Consider the following 20,980-nt stretch of genomic DNA (forward strand, 5'->3'; position numbering starts at 1 on the left):
TCCCATGGTTATGATATGCATTTACCATAGTTTACCCTGGTTTTCCCATGTTATTCTTTACCAGGCTTACCTAATGCTTTAAAATGCTTTTACAGCAACACTTTACACTGTGTCAATAATTACGGAGTATTTACATAGCAGTTACTCTGCAAATACATGAGCACTTACACATCATTACAATGTTATCATGCATCGTTACAATGGAGTGAACATGTAAATCTTTTTGCACAATATATGTAAGTACACAATTGTATTAGAAAAGAGTTACTGTTAGGGGGATTAGGAGCAAGGTTTTTTATGCCTAAATTGTAAAATTCTAGGTGCTGTAAAACTTTTGTAGAGAGCTGTAGAAATGACATAACTTCAGTCCCACCCCCTTCCATTTCACAGTGACCTAAATTTCTGGAATTGTTTGGTGCTGTGTAAGAAAACCCTCAAACTGGAAAGACACACAATTCCTGCAGCTCTAAATTTAATCAGCCCTAAAAAACAGGGCATGGCACATGGCTACCATTGGTTATGGTAAACTCCCTTGCAAAGCATTTAAACAAAAGCTGTAGAAACTGAAACAGAAAGTTGAATGCGCACAACATTTTCTGATTGGTTTCTGATCAATAAAGCAATTGATCTCTCTTACCATTCAGCTAAAGAAGGGTTAGTAAATCACTTTCAGCAGGACTAGAAGTCTTCATATTCTGAAACTTTTTCTACTCAGTCTCATTCCTTCTTGTTTGCTTTGAAACCAGACATAAGGACACCCAGAAATGACACTCCCAAAGCTGTGTTGGTTGTTTAATTAAAGTCTTTATTAAAAATTCAGATAAGCAAAGCAATACACTAATACACAGTCAAATATTTACACAGAGGAATGAGACTAACAGCAGTACTATTGACTTACACTACTAACAAAAGCATGTTTTATAACCATTAACAGAAATAATGAAAGAAAAGCCACACGGTTAATTGCTCTGCCAGAATTCCATTCAGCTCCTTTTGCAATTGCATTATTTCACCTAGAAAAAACAAGCAAAAAAATATTAATTAACATGTATGGCACAAAAGATATACATCTTTTTTTGTGTTAATTTTGTGTGCGCATAATCATGGGTCCTATCCTGACAGATGTCTGATATAGGATGTTTTGTTTAATAAATATATAAACTTGTATTCAGCGATAAAGAAAGCAACCTCGGTTTATAATATTTACAGATATGTTTCAGAAAAAAAAACAAGGTTACAGTGCTGATCTTAATACCTTAATACTGGTACTTTTTAAATTTCATCTTCTAAACAAAAATAGAACCCGAGCTGTCCCTAATTTTTTTCTCCCCTTTTCCCCAAAGCAGGGTGGGTGGAAGTACGTCACACCGCTGACCAATCAAAAGGAAGTGCGTCACAACACTGACCAATCAAGTGACGAGTGGGCGTAAGCATTTAATCTTCACCTCTTTTTTTATTTTTTTTTTTAGTAGCGCAAAGCTCCAAGGAAGTGTTTGGATTGTCAGAAGCAAAGTAATTGCTTTGATGTTTTCGTTTTTTGTAAACAAGTCAATGTGACCTTAGCTGCAAGGCTTGCTGGGAAAGAACTGCCAACATCCGTCGGGTAGAATATCAATGTGGGTTCAGGAGGAATGCGGAAGAACCCGGATCAGCTTGGATTGTCAACCCATGCTCATGGAAATTAGATCATTCTGAACTTCCCAGTCCATTTAAGGTTAGGTTATTGGACTTACTGATATCATATTAGATATTTAGTTTGTTTGTTTTATTTTAAGGATGTTTTAAAGCACTTATTTATTTGTTTATTTTAAATATTTATTTATTTGCCTTTGATGATAACGATCAGGGTCGATGAGGGCTGTATAAAGATCAATCATGAAAATATTTTCTGGTGTTGATTTTCTTTAGTGGATACATTTTTTCAGTTTTTTTTTCTGTAAATGGTTTGTTCTGAATAGGAGCGTATCGTGTGATGATAACGTAATCGCTCAACATAACCTTTGATTTGTAAATACTGAAACCAGACACCTTCTAAAAGCCAGCAACCCAACCTTAGCTGATGCAAAACAAAAAAAGCTAATTTGTAAATAGGTTTAATAATGAATTGTAACCCATCTCGGTCTGTAAATGATATACTTACCTTTGCGAAAGTCGCTCCGATGCTGTAGAAGAAACTGATGAGGAAGAGGAAGATGAAGGTGGAGGCTGTGGTCCAGAGGCTGCCCGCATCATCTTCCTCTAAGTCATAATCAGAGCAGTCTTGAGAGACTGCTATAGAAGCTCCTAGGGGAAACCAAGCACAGGATCATATCAGAGACCAGCTAGTGATCAGTTTTATATTTCTAGACATAACACCTTATACCTTCTATATACGTGTCATTTACTTCATGTTAATATTGGCCAAGATACAATAAGAATGTAGTGGTGAGGACCAACCAAGACCTCACTGTAAAATATGCCAAGGTGGATTTCCTATTGGCCAGGTGTTGGCTGAAGTGCAATGCTGGCTGTCTGGGGCACATCACAGGGTTCATCTGGGACACAGAACCCCTGCAGTACTCACAGGAAACACATTTGCTGTATCCTGTCCCTATCAAAGCAACGCTTTTCGCAAAGCAATCCGGATTGTTTGGCTATATCTATTCACACACCATAGGTAAATCAAACAGAGCAACATCTAGACAGCAAGCTCTTATGCAATCTACATAGAGCTCAAACAACAAAGGAAACCCTTATAAAAGTTTCCCATAGCATGGTAAGGCATATTAAAAACATAACAAACTAACCAAATGTTTCCCATATTAAAAGCGTAGCAAAGTGTTATAAAGCACAGAGAAAGCATAGGGAAGCATTGAAAAGAAGAGAGAGGTCTGGCAACGCATATTAATAAAAACCAAAACAAAATAAAAACACGGTAAACTACGGTGAATGCATAGTATAAACATGTGAAAAGCCTGGGAACAATGCAAAATTACTGAGCTAAATTATTGCGGTAAACTTTTTAAGGGAAATACATATCTTGGTGTGCCCGAATTGATAATCATCTTCAAATATGGGTGACGCATGTAGTCTTTTATTGATTTATGTACTGAAGATTTCTCACAATCTGTTGGAACTACAGCATTCAAAGCAGTGCTAAGAGGCTGCATGGCATTCTGGGGAAGGGCAAAAAATCTATCCCACATGTAAGTGCCTCATTCACTGCTGCACGTCCAGAACGATTCAGCAATCTCTCTCCCTGTAGCAATTCCATTTTTGGTGAAAAAACAAACGGCGGATGAAACTGATTTTGCAAGTGATAGTTAGCAGGCATTCAGGAATTTGCATCGCTGCTTCTTGAATCCTGCTTTGCTGGTTGACTGACGCTGTTTTGGCAGGTGCTTCCATTTGTTTGTCATAGCCCCTGACTTCTGGCCACCCTTCATGCAGTAAATTTGAAAAACTAGCAAAGCAAGACGTTGTAAAGTGCTGCTGCTAGTTTGTAAAGTAGAGTTTTACTGTCATGCAATTCATATTTTCAACACAAACTTTTAATGAAGCTTTTGCATTATTATTATTATTATTATTATTATTATTGTATATTGAATTACAAACAACATTAAAGTTTATCATTTCTTGTTGCTTAGATGTAAAACTGCCAATCGAATGAATACTATTCATGATTATTACTTGGCAAAAAAATACCCAAGAACTCCAATTTCTAAGATCCTTTGGAATTCCCTTTCTGTCTTGCGAGTCATGTGATTCACCCATAATTTCAAACAATGCAAGCTGCGTGATTTCCATTGACTGGGACAAACATTACAAATACCTCTGCATTTCCAGGTATGACAACTAACATTATCGAATTAATTAATTTCTATTAATGAAATAATTAATGAATTTATGTCAGTGAATGCCTAATTAATATTATTGACACTTGGATGCAATTATTGACTTGCTTGAATAATTGTAACTATACATACAATGGAAGGTAAATAGCAACGGGTCATCTGATTAAATGGATGGATGTGTTTCTTTGAAAGCATCCAAATCTTTTTAACTTCAGACGAGAAAATACATGGATGCCTTCTACATGCAGATTGTAACACTATCAATTCGCTAGCCATGGATCAAGCGATCTGCAGCCCCTTCACCCTGGAAAACGTAGACAGGGTCTTCAACTATTGCTTCTGTGAGGTGTCTATGTGCGTCTTTAGATACTGTTTGTGTGTGGTGCCTGTGTTGCATCTTTTGTCTATGCAAGTTCAGATCCTTGATATTAAGATAAAGTTGCTTGGTTGTTGTTATGGTTAGTGTTGGGTTTCAGTAACAGTATGTGCAAGGTCATGTTAAACTGGGATTACAGAAAAGCTTAAAGTTTATATTTAATGTCTGGTCCTCTGTATAAGAATGCAATCATACCGCAGAGGAGCCATTACTTTTACAGGCACTTGGACTTGGGAGGGGCTAAAACAGGAAGACTCAGACAGTGACAAGACAAAACATAATTTGCAGCCTAGAAGTGGGATGGGCAGACACATGGTGACGAGGCTGCTTTAAAGATAATGATTGATTTTGATGGGCTGGTTTTGACACCAGAAATGCCCTGTCATGTATGATTTAAAAGGTTTGTACTGCATATTTCGTAAGAATACTGGTTTATGCTTGTTACCTGGCACACTCCTAACATAGCTTTGATAAACAGCTATTGCAATACCTTGATGTGAAAGTTCAACTGAAGTGCTATTTAGTGCTGGTAAACTGAAGTAAGTCATGATGCACAAGTTTCAAATGGACTTCAATTCATTTTAATGTCAGGTAGTCCTCTATAATTAATTAATTTAAAAAAACTCAGCTGTTTTTCTGTGTTTCTGGATAAACATTTTCATTTCCCTACTAGGTTTCCACATAGAACAATACAAGTGTTGGTGCTGATGGTCAACTTTCTATGATGTGTAATAAGACCATATGATAATACTGATGGCAAGGCAGAGGAGTAGGTATTCAAACCAACAATTAGTCTGATATATTCCCTTCAGTCACTGTGTGTAGAATTCTACCATGTTAAGCCTCCCATCTATGCATCTATTTTATAATGCTTATATGTTGTTTTTTCCTCAAAGTTATAGCAGGGTAACTTCTCCAACTCCACAGAGTTCACCCAAGCTGTTTTCAAATTTCTAAAAGTGTTATTAAAGGCTTGTGAATGAAAGTAGGTATATATACTGTTTTAAAAGCTTTTTTTTTTTTTTTTTTAATTTCAGAACTTCAAAAGACTTGACATATTTGACATGTTTATTTATTTATTTTTTGCTTGCTTTATCAAACGTGAACCACAAGGTTAGACACAAAACCAAAACAAAAAAAAACAGACACCGAGTGTTACATCCACAGCACTCAACAAGAGACGCAGGGGAAATGCACAAACAGGTTTTAGTAACTGCATGGGTTAGCTTTTTCAGGGAGAGCTATGCCGACGTTCACTAAGGTTTGTTTACCAGTTGAATCTGCGTTTCTGGTGATCATCTTGGTGGGTGGTTGAATGGTCTCATGATAGACCACGCAAGTATAGACATCCCCGTTGGTCCAGTTCTGGGTAGGCACAGTCAACTTGCTGTACACCGAAAACAAGGTCTGGCCATTTTTATGGGGAATCAAATTGGTGCTGGTGTAGGTGGTTTTGGGGACAGGGTTGTCATTGTGAAGCCAGATGATGTACACCTCTTCCGGGTAGAAGTCTTTGACGAAGCAGGTCAGGGTAACAACTTTGGTTCCGTCGCTGGATTCTTGAGGCGATGGCGAGAGGAGATACACCGATGGCCGATGAGAAGGACCATCTATGAACAGAACAAGAATACATTTGTTTTAATATGAGCCCAATGCAGATGAAGCATAGTCATTGTAACACTTTCCACAAACTGTCACTGTGCATTTACTTAATCAATGCATGTGTGCTGCCAAATAATAGAATGGTATTATGTGTTGTTACAAAATACTTAAAGTGGAAATCTTTTTGCACTGTATATGTAAGTACACAATTGCATCAGAAAGGGTTTAGGGTTAGGGATATATCATGCAAATCACATTAACTATGCATAATAACATTGCAATTACATGTAAGTACACAGTAATTAAAGTGTTACCTATACATCCATGCAGAAAAACAATAAAGTTTTCCTTTTTGAGATGTGTTAATAAAAAGCATCTTAAATCTACTCTGATCTGATCACTTTAGGAGACACCTGAACAGTAATTAGTCCTGCGATCTGACTGACAACCATTAAGAAAGCCTTTTGCCATTATGAGCTATAATGCCGACATAGTCTGATCATTTTAGCAACAGTTTTAGTTATCAAACACAAGACTAGGTTAATGGACAAGTTATTGTGAACACATACGAGTTGACTGGTGTATTGATCATTACAACGCAGAATGACAGATAGATTGGTTCCTTTTTTGAACATCACATTGAAGCCGTTATCCTTAACGTAACTGAATGGAATCTCATTTAAAGAGTACGTGGGGTTCTGAAAAATATAGCGTTCCACGTCCCCATGTGGTCCAACAACTGTTTAAATAATGTACCTGTCAACTTTTCTTTTCATTGTTAACATCCTGACAACTTTTTACTCAAGCTCTTTCAGGTTTTCACTCTTCTAAATGTGATGGCAATTCAAGGTTATTGACACTGAATCTGTGCTTACCCTTCTCTCTGTGGTACTCAACGGTCCGTGGACTTGGTAATGAGTCAATTTGCTTTACAGTACAGAAGAATTTGTCCCCACGGCTCCACTGTTCCACGGTTACTTTAAGCTTGGAGACAACTGCATAGAAACCGTTCTCAGTGCTAATGTCAGGTGCACCAGTTGCAATTTCTGCAGTTTCTGAAGCCCACTTTATTTCAATGCCATCAACTGAAATTAACCCAGTTGCTTTAAAGGTTAACGTGGCTGTATGCTCGATGAATATTTCTTCAGCAGAGGGAGGCAATATGTCAACATGAACATTTCCAGGGCAGTCTGTTAAAAAAAAAACAAAGAAAACGTAAGAAACATTAAATATATATATATATATATATATATATAAATATATATATATATATATATATATATATATATATATATATATATATTTACAAAAAATAAAAAACTTCTGTGTACAATTTTCAATGACATAAAGTTTGAAAATGACTAGTACATACTGAAGCTATTATAAAGTCTGGGTCAGAATATATTATCACACAATAATTTGTCAAGGGAAAGTGTGTTTTCTTATTTCTGTTTCAATCTATGAATGTGTTTGTGATGTAATTTATTACATATTTAATCATTCAACAATCTAATATTTCTTTCTACTTAAATATATTTATAGTTAGTAAATTTAAAATTACAGAAGAGCACAGAAATGTAGCTTTAGTTGGATAAAAAGATTTTTTTTAAAAGTACCCTTGTAACATACCTATAACGGTGCTGTTAATGGTCTTGCTCACTACAGATGAGCCATAAGTCACCTCACATTTGATGTTTGATTCCAACCATTCATTCTCACTGGCAACTAAGATACTGTAGGCGTTGAAATGTCCGTTGTCCGCCCTCGCTCCCGTGTTAGTGATATGTTTAGCATCAAATTCCACAGAATTCTTCTTCCATTTAAATGACCACTCCTTGGGTGAAAATCCTCTGGCTACACATACAATTGTGGCAGATTTGTTTTCTCTAATCTCTTGAATAGACGGTGGGATTATGAAAACATGGGGTTCGATTTTAGGCCCTGAAAAAGAAATTCCATACATACATATATAGGTGGGGCAAAAGCTGAGCACCATCATGTAAATTATATGTGTTCATTTCAGATTGACCAACCCGTGATTGCATTGCATGCAGACACACCTAGAGTGTTTCTATACTGTATGTTCATGGAGTTGTTGGATGGTGTCAGCCTTTTGTCCCATGCTGTCTATATGTATGTGTACCTATTTATTTGTAATACTGAAACTCAGAGGTTTTTACTTCTGGAAAATCGATCGCTGATTGTGATCACATGTTGGCAGAACTTCTTCCCAGTTCACTGCGAACCTAAAATTGTCTGAAAGCTTGTTAAAAAGAAAAGGAAAATCCAAAATGTCAAAATCCCCAGGAGACTTGGGGAAAGCCATTATCAAAACGGCAGCTGTGCAGATCAGCTAACCATTTGGAAGAAAATGAGGTACCGTGATAACTGTTATTTGGGCATTTCGAAAATTAGAAATGGACCACTCTACAGGTTTTTCCCTAATCCTCTCTTACTGTTTTTGGCTTGTGTGCGAGATTGTAATCCTCTAGATGGTAGAGTACAGGGTAGAAACCGACAGAATGTACTACAAACTGTGCTGTTTTTAGAGAAAAATTGAATACATTACACATAGTTTTTGCTCAAAAGAGCCAACCTCCCAATGTTTGCTTATGTTTAACATGCCTCTGTCAAAGAAAAGTGTGTTTGAAAACAAACAGTGGAGGTACATATAGGTTTCTGACGTCATGGCAACTACACTCAACACTTTGTTTCTGTTTAAATTCTGCTCAAAGAAATGCTCTATATATTAAACCTGTTAATGTTACAGAACTAGTTACCACCCCCTCATTTCACACTTAGCAGTGTTACTAGTTTTGCTACTAAATTGCACTTGATGGATCAGTACCATTGGTCTATTTTGAAGCCCTTCCCATTGTACTGTATGGCTCAGATTTCTCATGTTTTACAGACATTAACTCTTCTATTAAAACCTTATATATGCTTCCTTAGGTCACCTCATTAAGAGAATACTGGCTGTCAGTCAATGCTCCACTTGCGCTGGAGTCTATTACAAAGAATATGAACAGACACTTCCGAAACAAAACATTTCTGTTAAAAGATGTACAGTTCTCAACTTACAACAATGCAACACTTAAATGAGTTCTATAGCAAGACTATCTGCAATTTTTATATCCACTGAGCTACCACATTCAATATAGCTGGCCATTAACATTCTAATAGTTGCACCAGAGCATGATATACACTTCCTTTGTTTCAAGTGAATTTTTAAAGTGCACCCAAGTAATCATTTTCTTAGTTTTTCATCTACTGTTTTTGTGCTAATAAGTACCAAACTTATGTTAGTTTGAAATATTTCCCTTTTAAATTTACAAGCAGTAAAAGGCCGAGTTTGGGGAGGATTCATACAGCAAATTTGCCTCAGTCTCCCCTAGTGTGCCGTGCAGTGGCCTGCAATCTTGTCTCCTGAAACCAAATTCCAAACCACAAAGAGGCTTTGAGCTCCCTAAGCTTAAACTTTAATGCAAAGAAAAGTGCTTACCAGGTTTTGTCACGTTGACTACTGACTTGCCGGTAGGATTTTCTACAGTGCAAATAAAGTACTCAGCCTTATCCCACTCTGCCTGGGAGATGGTGAGCTGGCTGGTGGAAGTGTACATGCCTCCCTTCTGCACAGATGGGTACTGGAGGAATGTATCCACTGCATAAGCTTTTCCTGATTGATCTGACCACGAAAAGGTAGCGGGGATAGGCAGGAAATCGGTTGCTAAACAGCCAGTAGCGAGAGGACCCGTGACACCGGACAAACCGCATACCTCCATAAGCGGAAACGGTGTCGGTTTTATTGGCGTAGCTGCAAAACGACAGAGAAACAAACAGAAGACCCGGTTAATAAAATGTTTTAACAAAAAAACAACACAGTGGCTTGTGCCTCATCTTTAATTAAGACAAATGATTGTACGTACACTTCATTCATTGACAGATTCTTCCTTCAAATTGCAAATGATATCATTATAAATTGCAACTGATTGTGCTGCATGCAATAAGCACCAAGAAATATTTAGCTTCAGTTATTTGACGCTTCCAAAGGGCTGTATTTAGCAGAATTAAAGTTACATTTAACTTAACTTTTGCGGTTAAAAAAACAAACAAAACTAGAGTTAAGTTATCATAATATAGCTAAATATAAAATGTAAATACCAGGTAGAGGAGGTCAATGGATTTTATGTGCATTGTGCTAGAACAGTTATCGTATTGCTATTGCTTAAATGATTTATTAATTCACTATACTTAGAGTTTGTAGATTTAAAAAAAATAATAATAATAAATACATTTTACAATATATTACACAGATAGTAACTTGTCTGTAATTTAAAAGCTGACTTTATTTCATGCAAGTACAGTTCGTGGAATACAATACAATTTCAAAATGTGTTTGGAGCAGTCATGCGATACAGTCGTATTTTGACCAATGTTGAATACACATTTAAAACACACTATGCTTGTTTTTTCTTTTTTTTTTTTAAAAAAAAACATGTTTTTATTTTAACGCGGTTTTAGTACAAAGAAAACATTTAGTTTAGAGTGCATCTCTAAAATAAACGGCGTTTTTTAGAGCTATTATTTTTAAATTACCCTAATAACTATTTTCAATATATAATTATTGTATCCCTCAAACCCGTTTTAAAAATAAAAATTGTTAATAAGCACATATGCAAAATATTTTAAAAGGGTTGAGAACACAGCATGCATGCACACAAAGGTGTGTTTTATTCTGAAAACATTTTTTTTTTTTTTTTTTTTTTTTTTTAAACTGTGTAATTTAGCTGAAGTTTAGTTCGGTGCACAGAAACTATTTTTAGCTTAAGCACGTCCACGTTTATCAAACCACAGATACAGCGCACAGTAAACATGTACATTGAACTTGGTTAGTCAAAGTTTTTATTTTATTTATTTAGAAAAAAAGCACTTGATTTTTGTGTATTTAACTTATACCACTATTGTAAGAAATATGAACAATGTACGGATTGAATTGCGCTCATTTAAAATTTATAGTTGGAATATATATATATAGTTGGAATTGTTACGTTATTGTAATAATTAAAATTGTGTAATAAAATAACTGTCCAAATAGGCAATTTCATATGAAATATACAATCGCACGCTATTAAATATATACATTAATCTATACATTTAAATGCTCAATCATAGAATCCGAATACAACGTAAGGAAATCCACACTTATTCTATATCCTTCATCATTTAAATCTACACATTACTAACTTTTTAAAACAAGCCAACCTGAATATTAATAAACGTGTTGCAGAATTGATTGATACCTGATTTAGGGACAGGTTTATATTTTCAACCTATAAATTTAATAGCAAGAAGTAACAGCTACATTAATTGCAAGTATATCGTTTCATTTGAAACCCCTATACCAAAAAAACACGTCAATATTTAGTAATTTAGCGGCACCGCAATTAAATTTCCAGATTTTTTTTTTCGCAATTGATAATTGTGCTAAATACGGTAGTTAACAAAAAAATGTAAGCGTCGGTTTCAAATCTTTATATGGTGTCAATTAGCGACGGACAGAGCACTGTGAACAACATAGGATCGCAAACATAAAGAGGACTCGGTTTATTTAAACAGCCTCAGAAAATCTAAGTAACTTGAACTATGTACAGAATGCATATATTAAAACCGTGATTCTTACCTGAAAATACGGTCACCATTGTTCCTTTGCCCCAGTAGTCAAAAGACCAGTATACGGTGCTCCGAGTCTATATTTGCGTAATATCTAAAACACGGCGACGTTTTAAACTTGCACGTATCCATTTTGAAAATGTTTTATTATAGACTATTGGCACTTAACTATCTTTATAATATTTTGACATCAAAACATCACGATTTTTTTTTTATTTAATTTAATTTGAAAACAATGTGTGTGAATTAGGTTCGAGAAGTTGCCTTGCCAATAACTTTGGAAACTTTTTATGCATTTTTACAAATAACAGAATTACGTTTGAGCTCAGAATGATTGTATGAACGCTTAGCCCATTTACAATGTCTTTCTGTGCGTTTATTACACGAAGGGCTTTCTTGACATAATCTTCTGCCTATATATTTTCTTGTTCGTTACTTACCATTTGTAACGGTCACAAAAGTACCGGATCCCCAGTAGTCAAAGCGGGCGTCACGTTAATGACTATAAGCAGATTTATCGTGCAAAAACCCTTTTTACGCAAAATAATACGCCCTGGGTATTACATTTTATTATTCATAACTTCGATCATATTTAATATTGAATTGCATTAAATATTATAACATACAAGTTCAAGAGTTATACAAAAAAAAATATATATATATATCGCTATCTGATAACTGTACGATTTATTTCACTCATTTGGTACTGACCAGAGGATTATCGATTAATTTAAATTGTTAACGCGCTTTTTCAAAACAGCATTCCATTTGTTTCGCGAGTTTTATTGTATAAAGCATTTCTCAGCCAGACTTCAGTGCTCGCTATTTAAGCCTATGAAGATTCGACACTGAAATATAACACTGTCTATTTCAAAATCACAAAACAAAAATAAAAATATAATATTTCAAAAAAACATAAATAACAACACACTTTAAAATGAATATTTCTTACCAGAAGTTACCGTGATCATTGCTCCTTTCCCCCAGTAGTCAAAGTAATCACAGTGCTTAACTGTCGAGACATCTTAGTTCAATAACCTCTGGCGGGTTAAATTCACCGCAATGATTATTTGAATTGTATCAGAATATATTCCCCTATAACATCGTCATAATATCTTCACTAACAACACTTTTAAACAGCTTAGACTATAAATAAGAATGTAATATTGCGCTGCATTTTATCTGCCAAGTAATTCCGGGCTTTTAGGTTGATGAAAGCTAATTTGTGGCTCTTTCAGGTTATCCAAACGCACAGTTTATAGCAGACTTTAGTGTTACAACATTTGTCAGGTTTTGTGCTTCACAATGATTTGAAATAACCTGTTTTTTTTTTTTTTTTAGTGTACGGGTAAAGCGCATGGTTTACCCCGGGTTACCGTCATCGTGTTGCCTCTTCCCCAATAGTCTAAAGCAAGAGAATCGCAATGTTTAACAGATTGTGCAAATCAAAAAAAAAAAACGAATTCGAAATTCCATAGAAATAAACACAATTTTTAAACGGCTTGAATCTGTTTTGGAATAATTTGCTAGTCGTACTTTGTTACTGTTTGCGCCGACGACTTGTGTATTAGACATACTAAATAAATAAATAAATAAATCTATCTAAAACAGCAAACTTTTACCGTGGTTAGAACATTTCTTACCTGAAGTCACGGTGATCATGGTTCCTTTCCCCCATAAGCTAAAAGCATCACAGTGCCGTATTTAAACGACTCCTCGCTGCAAAAACTATTTACCTACGATCTTACGATAACCAACTCTAATTTTGTTAACCTCAAACGTAGTGTATCAAATAGCAAAATAATGTGAGTCTGAATTTGTATTCAAACCAAAAATATGCGTAATGGGTTGGTGATCTTTCTCTGATTCTAAACGACTTTAAAATGCATACAGACTACTTTAATTCCTATCAAGGACATTGAACAAAAAAAACCAAATCTTCCTTTTTAAATAAAATATGCAATAATCAATCACAAAGAAGGTTGTGGACAGGACTTACCAGAAGTGACGGTGACCATGGCCCCTTTTCCCCAGTAGTCGAAAGCACCGTAGTTATCACAGTGCCGTGTATAACAGCCTATCACTGCAAAAACCCGCTGTGATAGTATTTTAAACTCCATTATTTGACATGCCTTTTCTTCAGATGCGGGGAACTGCGTGCCAATGTTCTGACCTTAAAAGTTCTACTCCAGCTGTATTCTATCGCGCATATTAACCGAGACATTCAACTTCAAAAGCACATCATTTTAAATAAGCGCGTTTCGTTATGCAGTAGATAGCGGAGAGGACTTACCAGAAGTGACGGTGACCATGGCCCCTTTCCCCCAGTAGTCAAAAGCATTGGAGTCACAATGAGGCGGTTTACGCTTTATCAGTGCAGAAAACTTAACTCTCGCATGAGGGAATTGATCCACATCAATTTTAGGTTTTAGGGAACCGTTTGTTAATTTGAATGTGCATGTTACCATCGCCAATAAAATAAGACATCTACCCTCTTAGAAATTAACGACTAATTATTAAAAACGCATTTTGTTCAAACATATTTCATACACAAGACTCACCACTGGACACGGTGATCATTGTCCCTTTCCCCCAGTAGTCGAAGCCGTAGTAGTACACAATGTAATATTTGGCTACAGTTGCAGTTCATAAACCTAAACGTCTATACATTTTAATCGATTTAAATAAATAACTACTTTCCATTAAAACTGTCAACATAATTAGTATACTTACCAGAGGTTACGGTGACTAGTGTCCCTTTCCCCCAGTAGTCGAATTGTAGTTACAGTGTTCGCTTTGCTTAGCTGATATTCACAATAACTAACAAGGATCCGTCTTTCCAGAACGCAGAACTATAGGAATATTGCAAGTTGAGAATTGATGTATTTTTTTCTTTATCACTGAGTTCAATGCATTTTCTCTATATCGGAGGCAGTGGGGTCCATGGTTAATGTCCAGGGCTTGTAACCAGAAGGTCCCCGGGTCAAATCCCACCTCTGCCATTGACTGACTGGTTGTGTGTGACCCTGAGCGCGTCACTCAGCCTCCCTGTGCTCCATCCTGCGGATGAGATGTTAAATCAATGTCCTGTTGTAAGTGACTCTGCATATAATGCACAGTTCACAGCCTACCTCTGTAAAGCGCTTTGTGATGGTGGTCCATTATGAAAGGTACTATATAAAATATGCATTTTGGATGACCAGAAAGTATGTTTTAGTTAAACAGACGAACAATCGACAAACGATGGATAATAATAATAATAATATTTTGACTTTGCTTTGATGTACAAATTAACATGATCGAATTGCTTCAACTAAAAGGAGACCTTTCCAGAAAATAAATAATGCTAATATTAAATCCCACTCTCCTTGCAATGGAGCGCTTGTTACAATAGTTTGTATTCATCTTCTAAAATGAACCTTCTATGCTGTCAAATACTTTTATTTGCACTCTGCAAGGCATGTCTTTCAGTCATTATTATGTTAAATAAATACAGCATCTTTCTTTTCACTGTACTGGTCTTACCTGATGTGACATTACCAGTGGTTCCTTCTCTCTAGTAGTTGAAAGGAGAAGCATCTCAACTAAATTGCAGCGGTACACAATCTAGACACAACACGTGGTATAAGATGGATGTGCAAACAGAGTCTATAGAGCAGTGGATCCCAACCCTGGTCCTGGGGACCCCATGTGCCTTCTAGCTTCCATTCCAACTTCGTTATCAATTACTTAACTGAACCTTTAATAGAGCTACTCATTTGTTTAATTAGACCTTTGTAATTGTTTTCAGCTTTTAAACAAATGGAGATTTCAAGTTAACTGTATGATTTTATAAGTAACTTGAAATCAGCAGCTTTTTAGGAAGAAGCGCAATTACAAAGGTCTAATTAAGCACGCTATCAGTTACATTGAGAGTTTAATTAAGTCATTTAGAACTCAGTTGGAATGAAAAGCAGAAGACACAGGGGTCTCCAGGACCAGAATTGGGAAACCCTGCTATAGATTACAGATTGCATTTTTTTTTTTTATCATTATTGGTCTGCCGCTTCAACTCAACCAACCCCAGACACAGGAGCGTGGCATTGATAAAGTGGGGCACATCTACCTTACCTTGATAGCGTTTAGATCTCGTTAGAAAACAGAGTGGAAGCAGTTCACAAAGCTTCACACACACACACAGTTAGGTAAGACGTAAAGTACAGGCACTTGAGGATGCGTGTGAGAAAAAGCTATCTGAATCCTTTCCTGACGACAGACCATCTGCGTACCTGAGCTATCTCCCAGAACATTAGGTAACCTATCATCATCTGATATCTGTCTTAAACTAGGTGCCACATGTGTTGTGTCTCACGATACATTCATATGCTGTAGATGTAACGTTTGACTATTGGAATCAATAAATGGAAACTTACTAACAGAGCCGTTGGTATTGTGTGCACTTAATTGCAGACATCAAATTAGTTTCTTTCCAACAATCAATATTGGACATGTTTGCCCATTTGGAGCCCATCTAAGAAGCCCACATTTCAGCTGGGAGTTGCAGTTATTACCTCCAAGCTCCAGCTCTGATAACTGGATAAGTCTTTCAGCTTTCACTTTATCATCATCAGTGAACCTCTGATTTTAATCTGGATAAAACATAACAGTAATTGCACCCGCTCTTAAAAAGTGTAAAACAGTAGGTTACTGTGTGGGACCATATTCCCTGGAGAGAGTTGCAGGAAGTTAGTTAGCAAGGAACCATAGCTGAGACGTTGTGATATATATATATATATATATACACACACACACCAAAATTCACTGAAGCATGTCTAGAACCAGACCCTCATAGACGTGACTTCTATGCAATTGACATATTTTCCAAGCTGAAAACAAGTTTGAAATGAACAAACAGCAAGCTAGATTTTCAAAGACATTTACTTACAGTTGCAATGCAGCACGATACATAATAGACAGCAAGATGATTTGATTCTGAGGCTTGTGAGCATTCTTACATTGTCAATTTCACATAGTACTTACTTAGTCAATACATGAGCACTTACACATCACTACAATGCTATTATGCATAGTTACAACCCTAATCCTAACCCTAACCCTAAACCTCACCCTAACCCTAACCTTGATCCTACCCCTTTTCTCCTACAATTGTCTTCATGCTAATATTGGACCCAGCTTTTGCAAATATAAAATGAGATAGCAGTGGTAGGGACCAACCAAGACATAGCTTCACTGTAATATATGAGCCTTCAGCTCTTTTCCTCCATGTAATGTGGATTTCCTAGTGGCCCCGTGTTGATGGCTATTTGCAACTTCCCTGGCACATCAGCACACACAACGGCGTGAGTGCGGCCTCCCTAGTCCTCAGCATGGCGACTGTCTGCAGTGGGCTGGCAGGGGCATTTCGCAGGGGTCATCAAGTGGGCACCTCGCCAGTCATACTAAAAGGAGTCTAAATTATTATTAAGAAAAACAACAGCTAAGTCTACAGCATAGCATTATTATCAAGAAGCTGGTCTTGTTTGCAAGTGAGCTCTGGGGAATAGTAACTGTGTATAACTGCCTTTCCAGTACAGCAGTGTTAGTATCACATTCTGCAGACTGGGGAACCCATTACCCTTTCTATCAGAGATGCTGCTTCGGTTCATATTTTTAAGTGACGATTAAAGACTTACTTTTATAGTTTAGCCTTTCTAACCTGACTTACAAATATCATTGTTTTGTATCTATTTTATTAGCTTGTTTTTTTTTAAATCTTGTGTTTAAATCTTATTAATTTCCTGTTTCCTTTAATTGTTTTCTTTATATGTATTATTATTATTATTATTATTATTATTATGATGTATTAAATACATGTGCACTTACACATCATAACAATATTCTTATCATGCACAGTTACAATGGATTCAACATGTAAATCTTTTTGCACGATATATGTAAGTACACATTCGTATCAGAAAAGGGTTGGAGTTAGGGATAGGATTAGGGTTAGGTTAAGAGTTAGGGCTAGGTTTAGGATTAGAGAAAGGGTTAAGATTGGTCTATCTCATGCAAAAAGATTTACACATTAACTACATTGAGTATAATAACATTGTAATTATGTGCAAGTACACTTGTGTTTACTAAGTAGCTACTATGTAAATACACAGCAATTAGAGACAATTCATCTACACATAATTAACAATGTAAGAATGCTTACAAGCCTTGGAATCAAATCTTTGTGCTTTCTGTATTGCTAAATTGATATAACTTGTTGGCTTAAAACGAGTCTGTTTTCTAGAATTCATGAATATGAGGGTTTGATTCTATTACAACATCTCAGCTATGGTTCATTGCTAACTTCCTGTAAGCTCTGTGCAAAGAACTCTCTCCAGGGAATACGGTCCCACACATCAACTTACAATGCTATGCCTACTGTTTTCAATATGTTATTATACACAGTTCCGGCACAAATTATGGCAACAGCACATGATTTAGAGCAAGACTAGGGGTAGGGATTGTGTTGACCATCTCTCCTCACTCAGATCCCTTGCTTACTAAATACCCTAGTATCTCGATATAGATAATAGTCCCCTCTTTAAAAGCAAAGCTAAATATTTTAAAGAACGGGATGTCAGGCAAGTAGAACGGTCCCCCGGAATGATCTCCTTTTTCTAGGAAAGCAGCACAGCCGCGGATGGGGAGTTTGTTGACTATTTCGATTACTGAATATCTTGGGCTCTCTGAATAGATAATGATCTCTGGAGAAATATGCAAGAGGCTGTAATCAGCAGTCTCTCCCACAATTGGTTATTTTAAGTAACATACTGCGACCCAGAAGACAATCCTGGGGTGAACTGACACAGGGAGTACACATTTGAGCTATTTCCTGTAAAAATAAATAAATAAATAAAGCCAGAGAAAATTGAAACTTCCTTTAACCTAAGGGCTTTGAAATGAAACAATCGTTTCGTTTTGCAGTGTGTAATGAATTGAAATGTTTTACATCTGGTCTTGTGCATTTGATGCAGTTGCAGGAAACATCTTCAGTGACCTGTCGGGCGAGGTCAGCAGCTCTAATTACAGTAATTAAACTTGTTCTTGCTTAGTTGAGTTTTTGAGTGTATTCTACCATGTATATATTATGTACAATTCATTCGTTTTACAATTTATTCATTGAATGTTATGTTTAGTGTTACTACAGTTTTAATGATAACTTGGGTGAGATTTAAAAGTCTCTAATGAATGTGTATTTGCATAATAAATACATGTTTGTTTACACAAACTTCTAATTTTATTACGCATAGTCACAACCTATACTGATACAACTGCGTACTTAATCATGGTTTTATAATAACTCCAAATGAAATACATTGATGATTGGGTATCTACATGTTTATTCTTACCTGTAATTTCTTCTCTTCACAATGGCAATGATAATATTATCTTTCCCAGTCTTTATATGTAATTACATGCATATGTCAATTTGATCCTTTTTCTTCCAAGCAGGAACCCTGACTCTGATTACAAAACAAATAAAAAGAACAAATCCAGTGGCTGGTTTCACGGCTGCAGGTTATCGGGAATCTTAGACTAACTGATGTTATCTTAAGTACAGCAACCCAAGACTAGCGCTAAATGGGGCATGTGAAACCAGCCATAAGGAACTTATAATTAGCAAGTATTCAGATGCGAGGGTGAATCCAGGCAAATGTTAAAAAAAAAAAAAAAGAAAAACACAATCATTTATATATCCAGACTGTTGAATTACTGCTTGCTAGTGTAGCATGCACGGGGGAAGGCAGCAGCAGGGCTGGTAGGTGACATAATCACATACAAAGACATAAGCCCGAAATACACACCTTGCTAAGGAGCCGGCTCTTTTATACAGCGGTACTGGCGCTATGCTTCAGTGCGTGAGGTCCCTGGTTCATGCCCGCCCTCTGCCTGTGTGTGGGTTGACTCACCCTGTGTGAAGCACCTGCCCTGGGGAACCGAGATCGCTACACTGTCAAAACTGAGTCTGTAGAGAGAAGGGGAAGTTGAGTAGTTTATAGCAGATAGCAATGTGCTGCCCATATTAAACACAATAGGTTTTTGTACGGCATTATATCACTGTGCCAACCCAGTTATCACAGCGATACACTCCCTAACAAAAAGCCCTTACAGGCTCTATTACACTGGAACACTGATTAGATCGTGGCTTCTTCCCTGTCCATCTATTAACGATTTCATTGACATTTCTTTGTAGGACCACAGCATTCATTCAGTGTCGTCCTTTTTGTTACTAAGGACGACACTCATTTTATAATCAACCCTTCACCTTAGTTTAAACTTCCAATTTTAAAATGCAATCAAAAATCTTGTATTGTTAATGCGCAAACACCTTTTTTTGTGAAAGGATTTGTTTTTTGTTTTACTAAAGCCAGAAACGAATCCTTAATATTCAGAGTTGATTGTTCTTGTTTTGTTTTCTATCAGTTTTTCATTTCACAAAAGTGTACAAATTTAGGTTTGACATAAAGACCTCACATTAATAATAACAATATTTAAAATGCACTTACCAGAAGTGACGGTAACAAAGGCGCCTTTGCCCCAGTAATCAAACCAGTTATCACAGTATGGCATTCCCCTTGCTGACCAATGCAAAAACTAAGACAAGCTACATTCAGAAACAACATTTAGCACCAGCGCTCACTTCTGCTCTCTCAGTGTGAAAAAAAACATTGCGCGACACATATATTATTAACTCTTCAGATGAAGAACCTTTTAGAAATCTTTCATAAATACTTAGTAAGTTTCTTTTGAAATGGCTAAAGCTTTGTAAAGACTTGCTGGAGTGGAAGGCAGATTTCCACCCGTTTGCAAAATAACGTATGATCCCTTATAAAAGTTTCCCACTGTGATTTTGCAGTTTTCTTATGCTTTCCCAATAGTTATAATATGCATTTACCATAGTTTACCCTGGTTTGCCATGTTATTCTTTACAACGCTTACCTAATTACTGTGTATTTACAGAGTAGTTACTTAGTAAATACAAGTGCACTTACACATCATTGCAATGTTATTATGCATTATTACATATTACATTATTACATTGCAAGTGTAAATCATTTTGCAAAATAAGTACACAATTGTATCAGTAAAGGGTTAGAGTTAGGGGGATCAGGGGTCAGGTTAGGGTTCTATCGTGCAAATAGATTTACATGGTAAGCACATTGATTGCTGGTTTATCTAAAGTTCATTCATCTATCTACATACAGTAATCTAAATAAAATAAATAGTATTTTTCTTACCTGTAGTGTCTTCTCTTTGCAATGCCAGCAATAATTCATCCCATTTTTCACAGATCATTCATTTTGATCCATTTTTGTTTAGAAGCTGAATCCCAGGTTCCAGATTTAGATGAGAATATCCAAGCGTTCTGTTATTTGCAGGGATTCCCATCCCAGAAAGAAAACCTGAGCAAATCAGCAAACAATATATAAATAACAAATGTTTAAACAAAACAACAACAACTGCG

The 20,980-nt window shown here is 36.2% G+C and overlaps 1 gene segment (V, D, J or C); it reads right to left on the reverse strand.

Annotated features, from left to right (window-relative positions):
• Positions 1-784: 784 nt before the first annotated feature.
• On the reverse strand, positions 785-14,076 carry LOC121305272. The segment is given in 7 exon segments: positions 785-1,013; positions 2,141-2,283; positions 5,481-5,819; positions 6,687-7,001; positions 7,441-7,752; positions 9,314-9,625; positions 14,043-14,076. Coding segments are annotated over 7 exon segments (1,449 nt in total).
• Positions 14,077-20,980: the final 6,904 nt, after the last annotated feature.

Source organism: Polyodon spathula, chromosome 42, assembly GCF_017654505.1.
Source record: "Polyodon spathula isolate WHYD16114869_AA chromosome 42, ASM1765450v1, whole genome shotgun sequence".
NCBI classification, from domain to species: Eukaryota; Metazoa; Chordata; class Actinopteri; order Acipenseriformes; family Polyodontidae; genus Polyodon; species Polyodon spathula.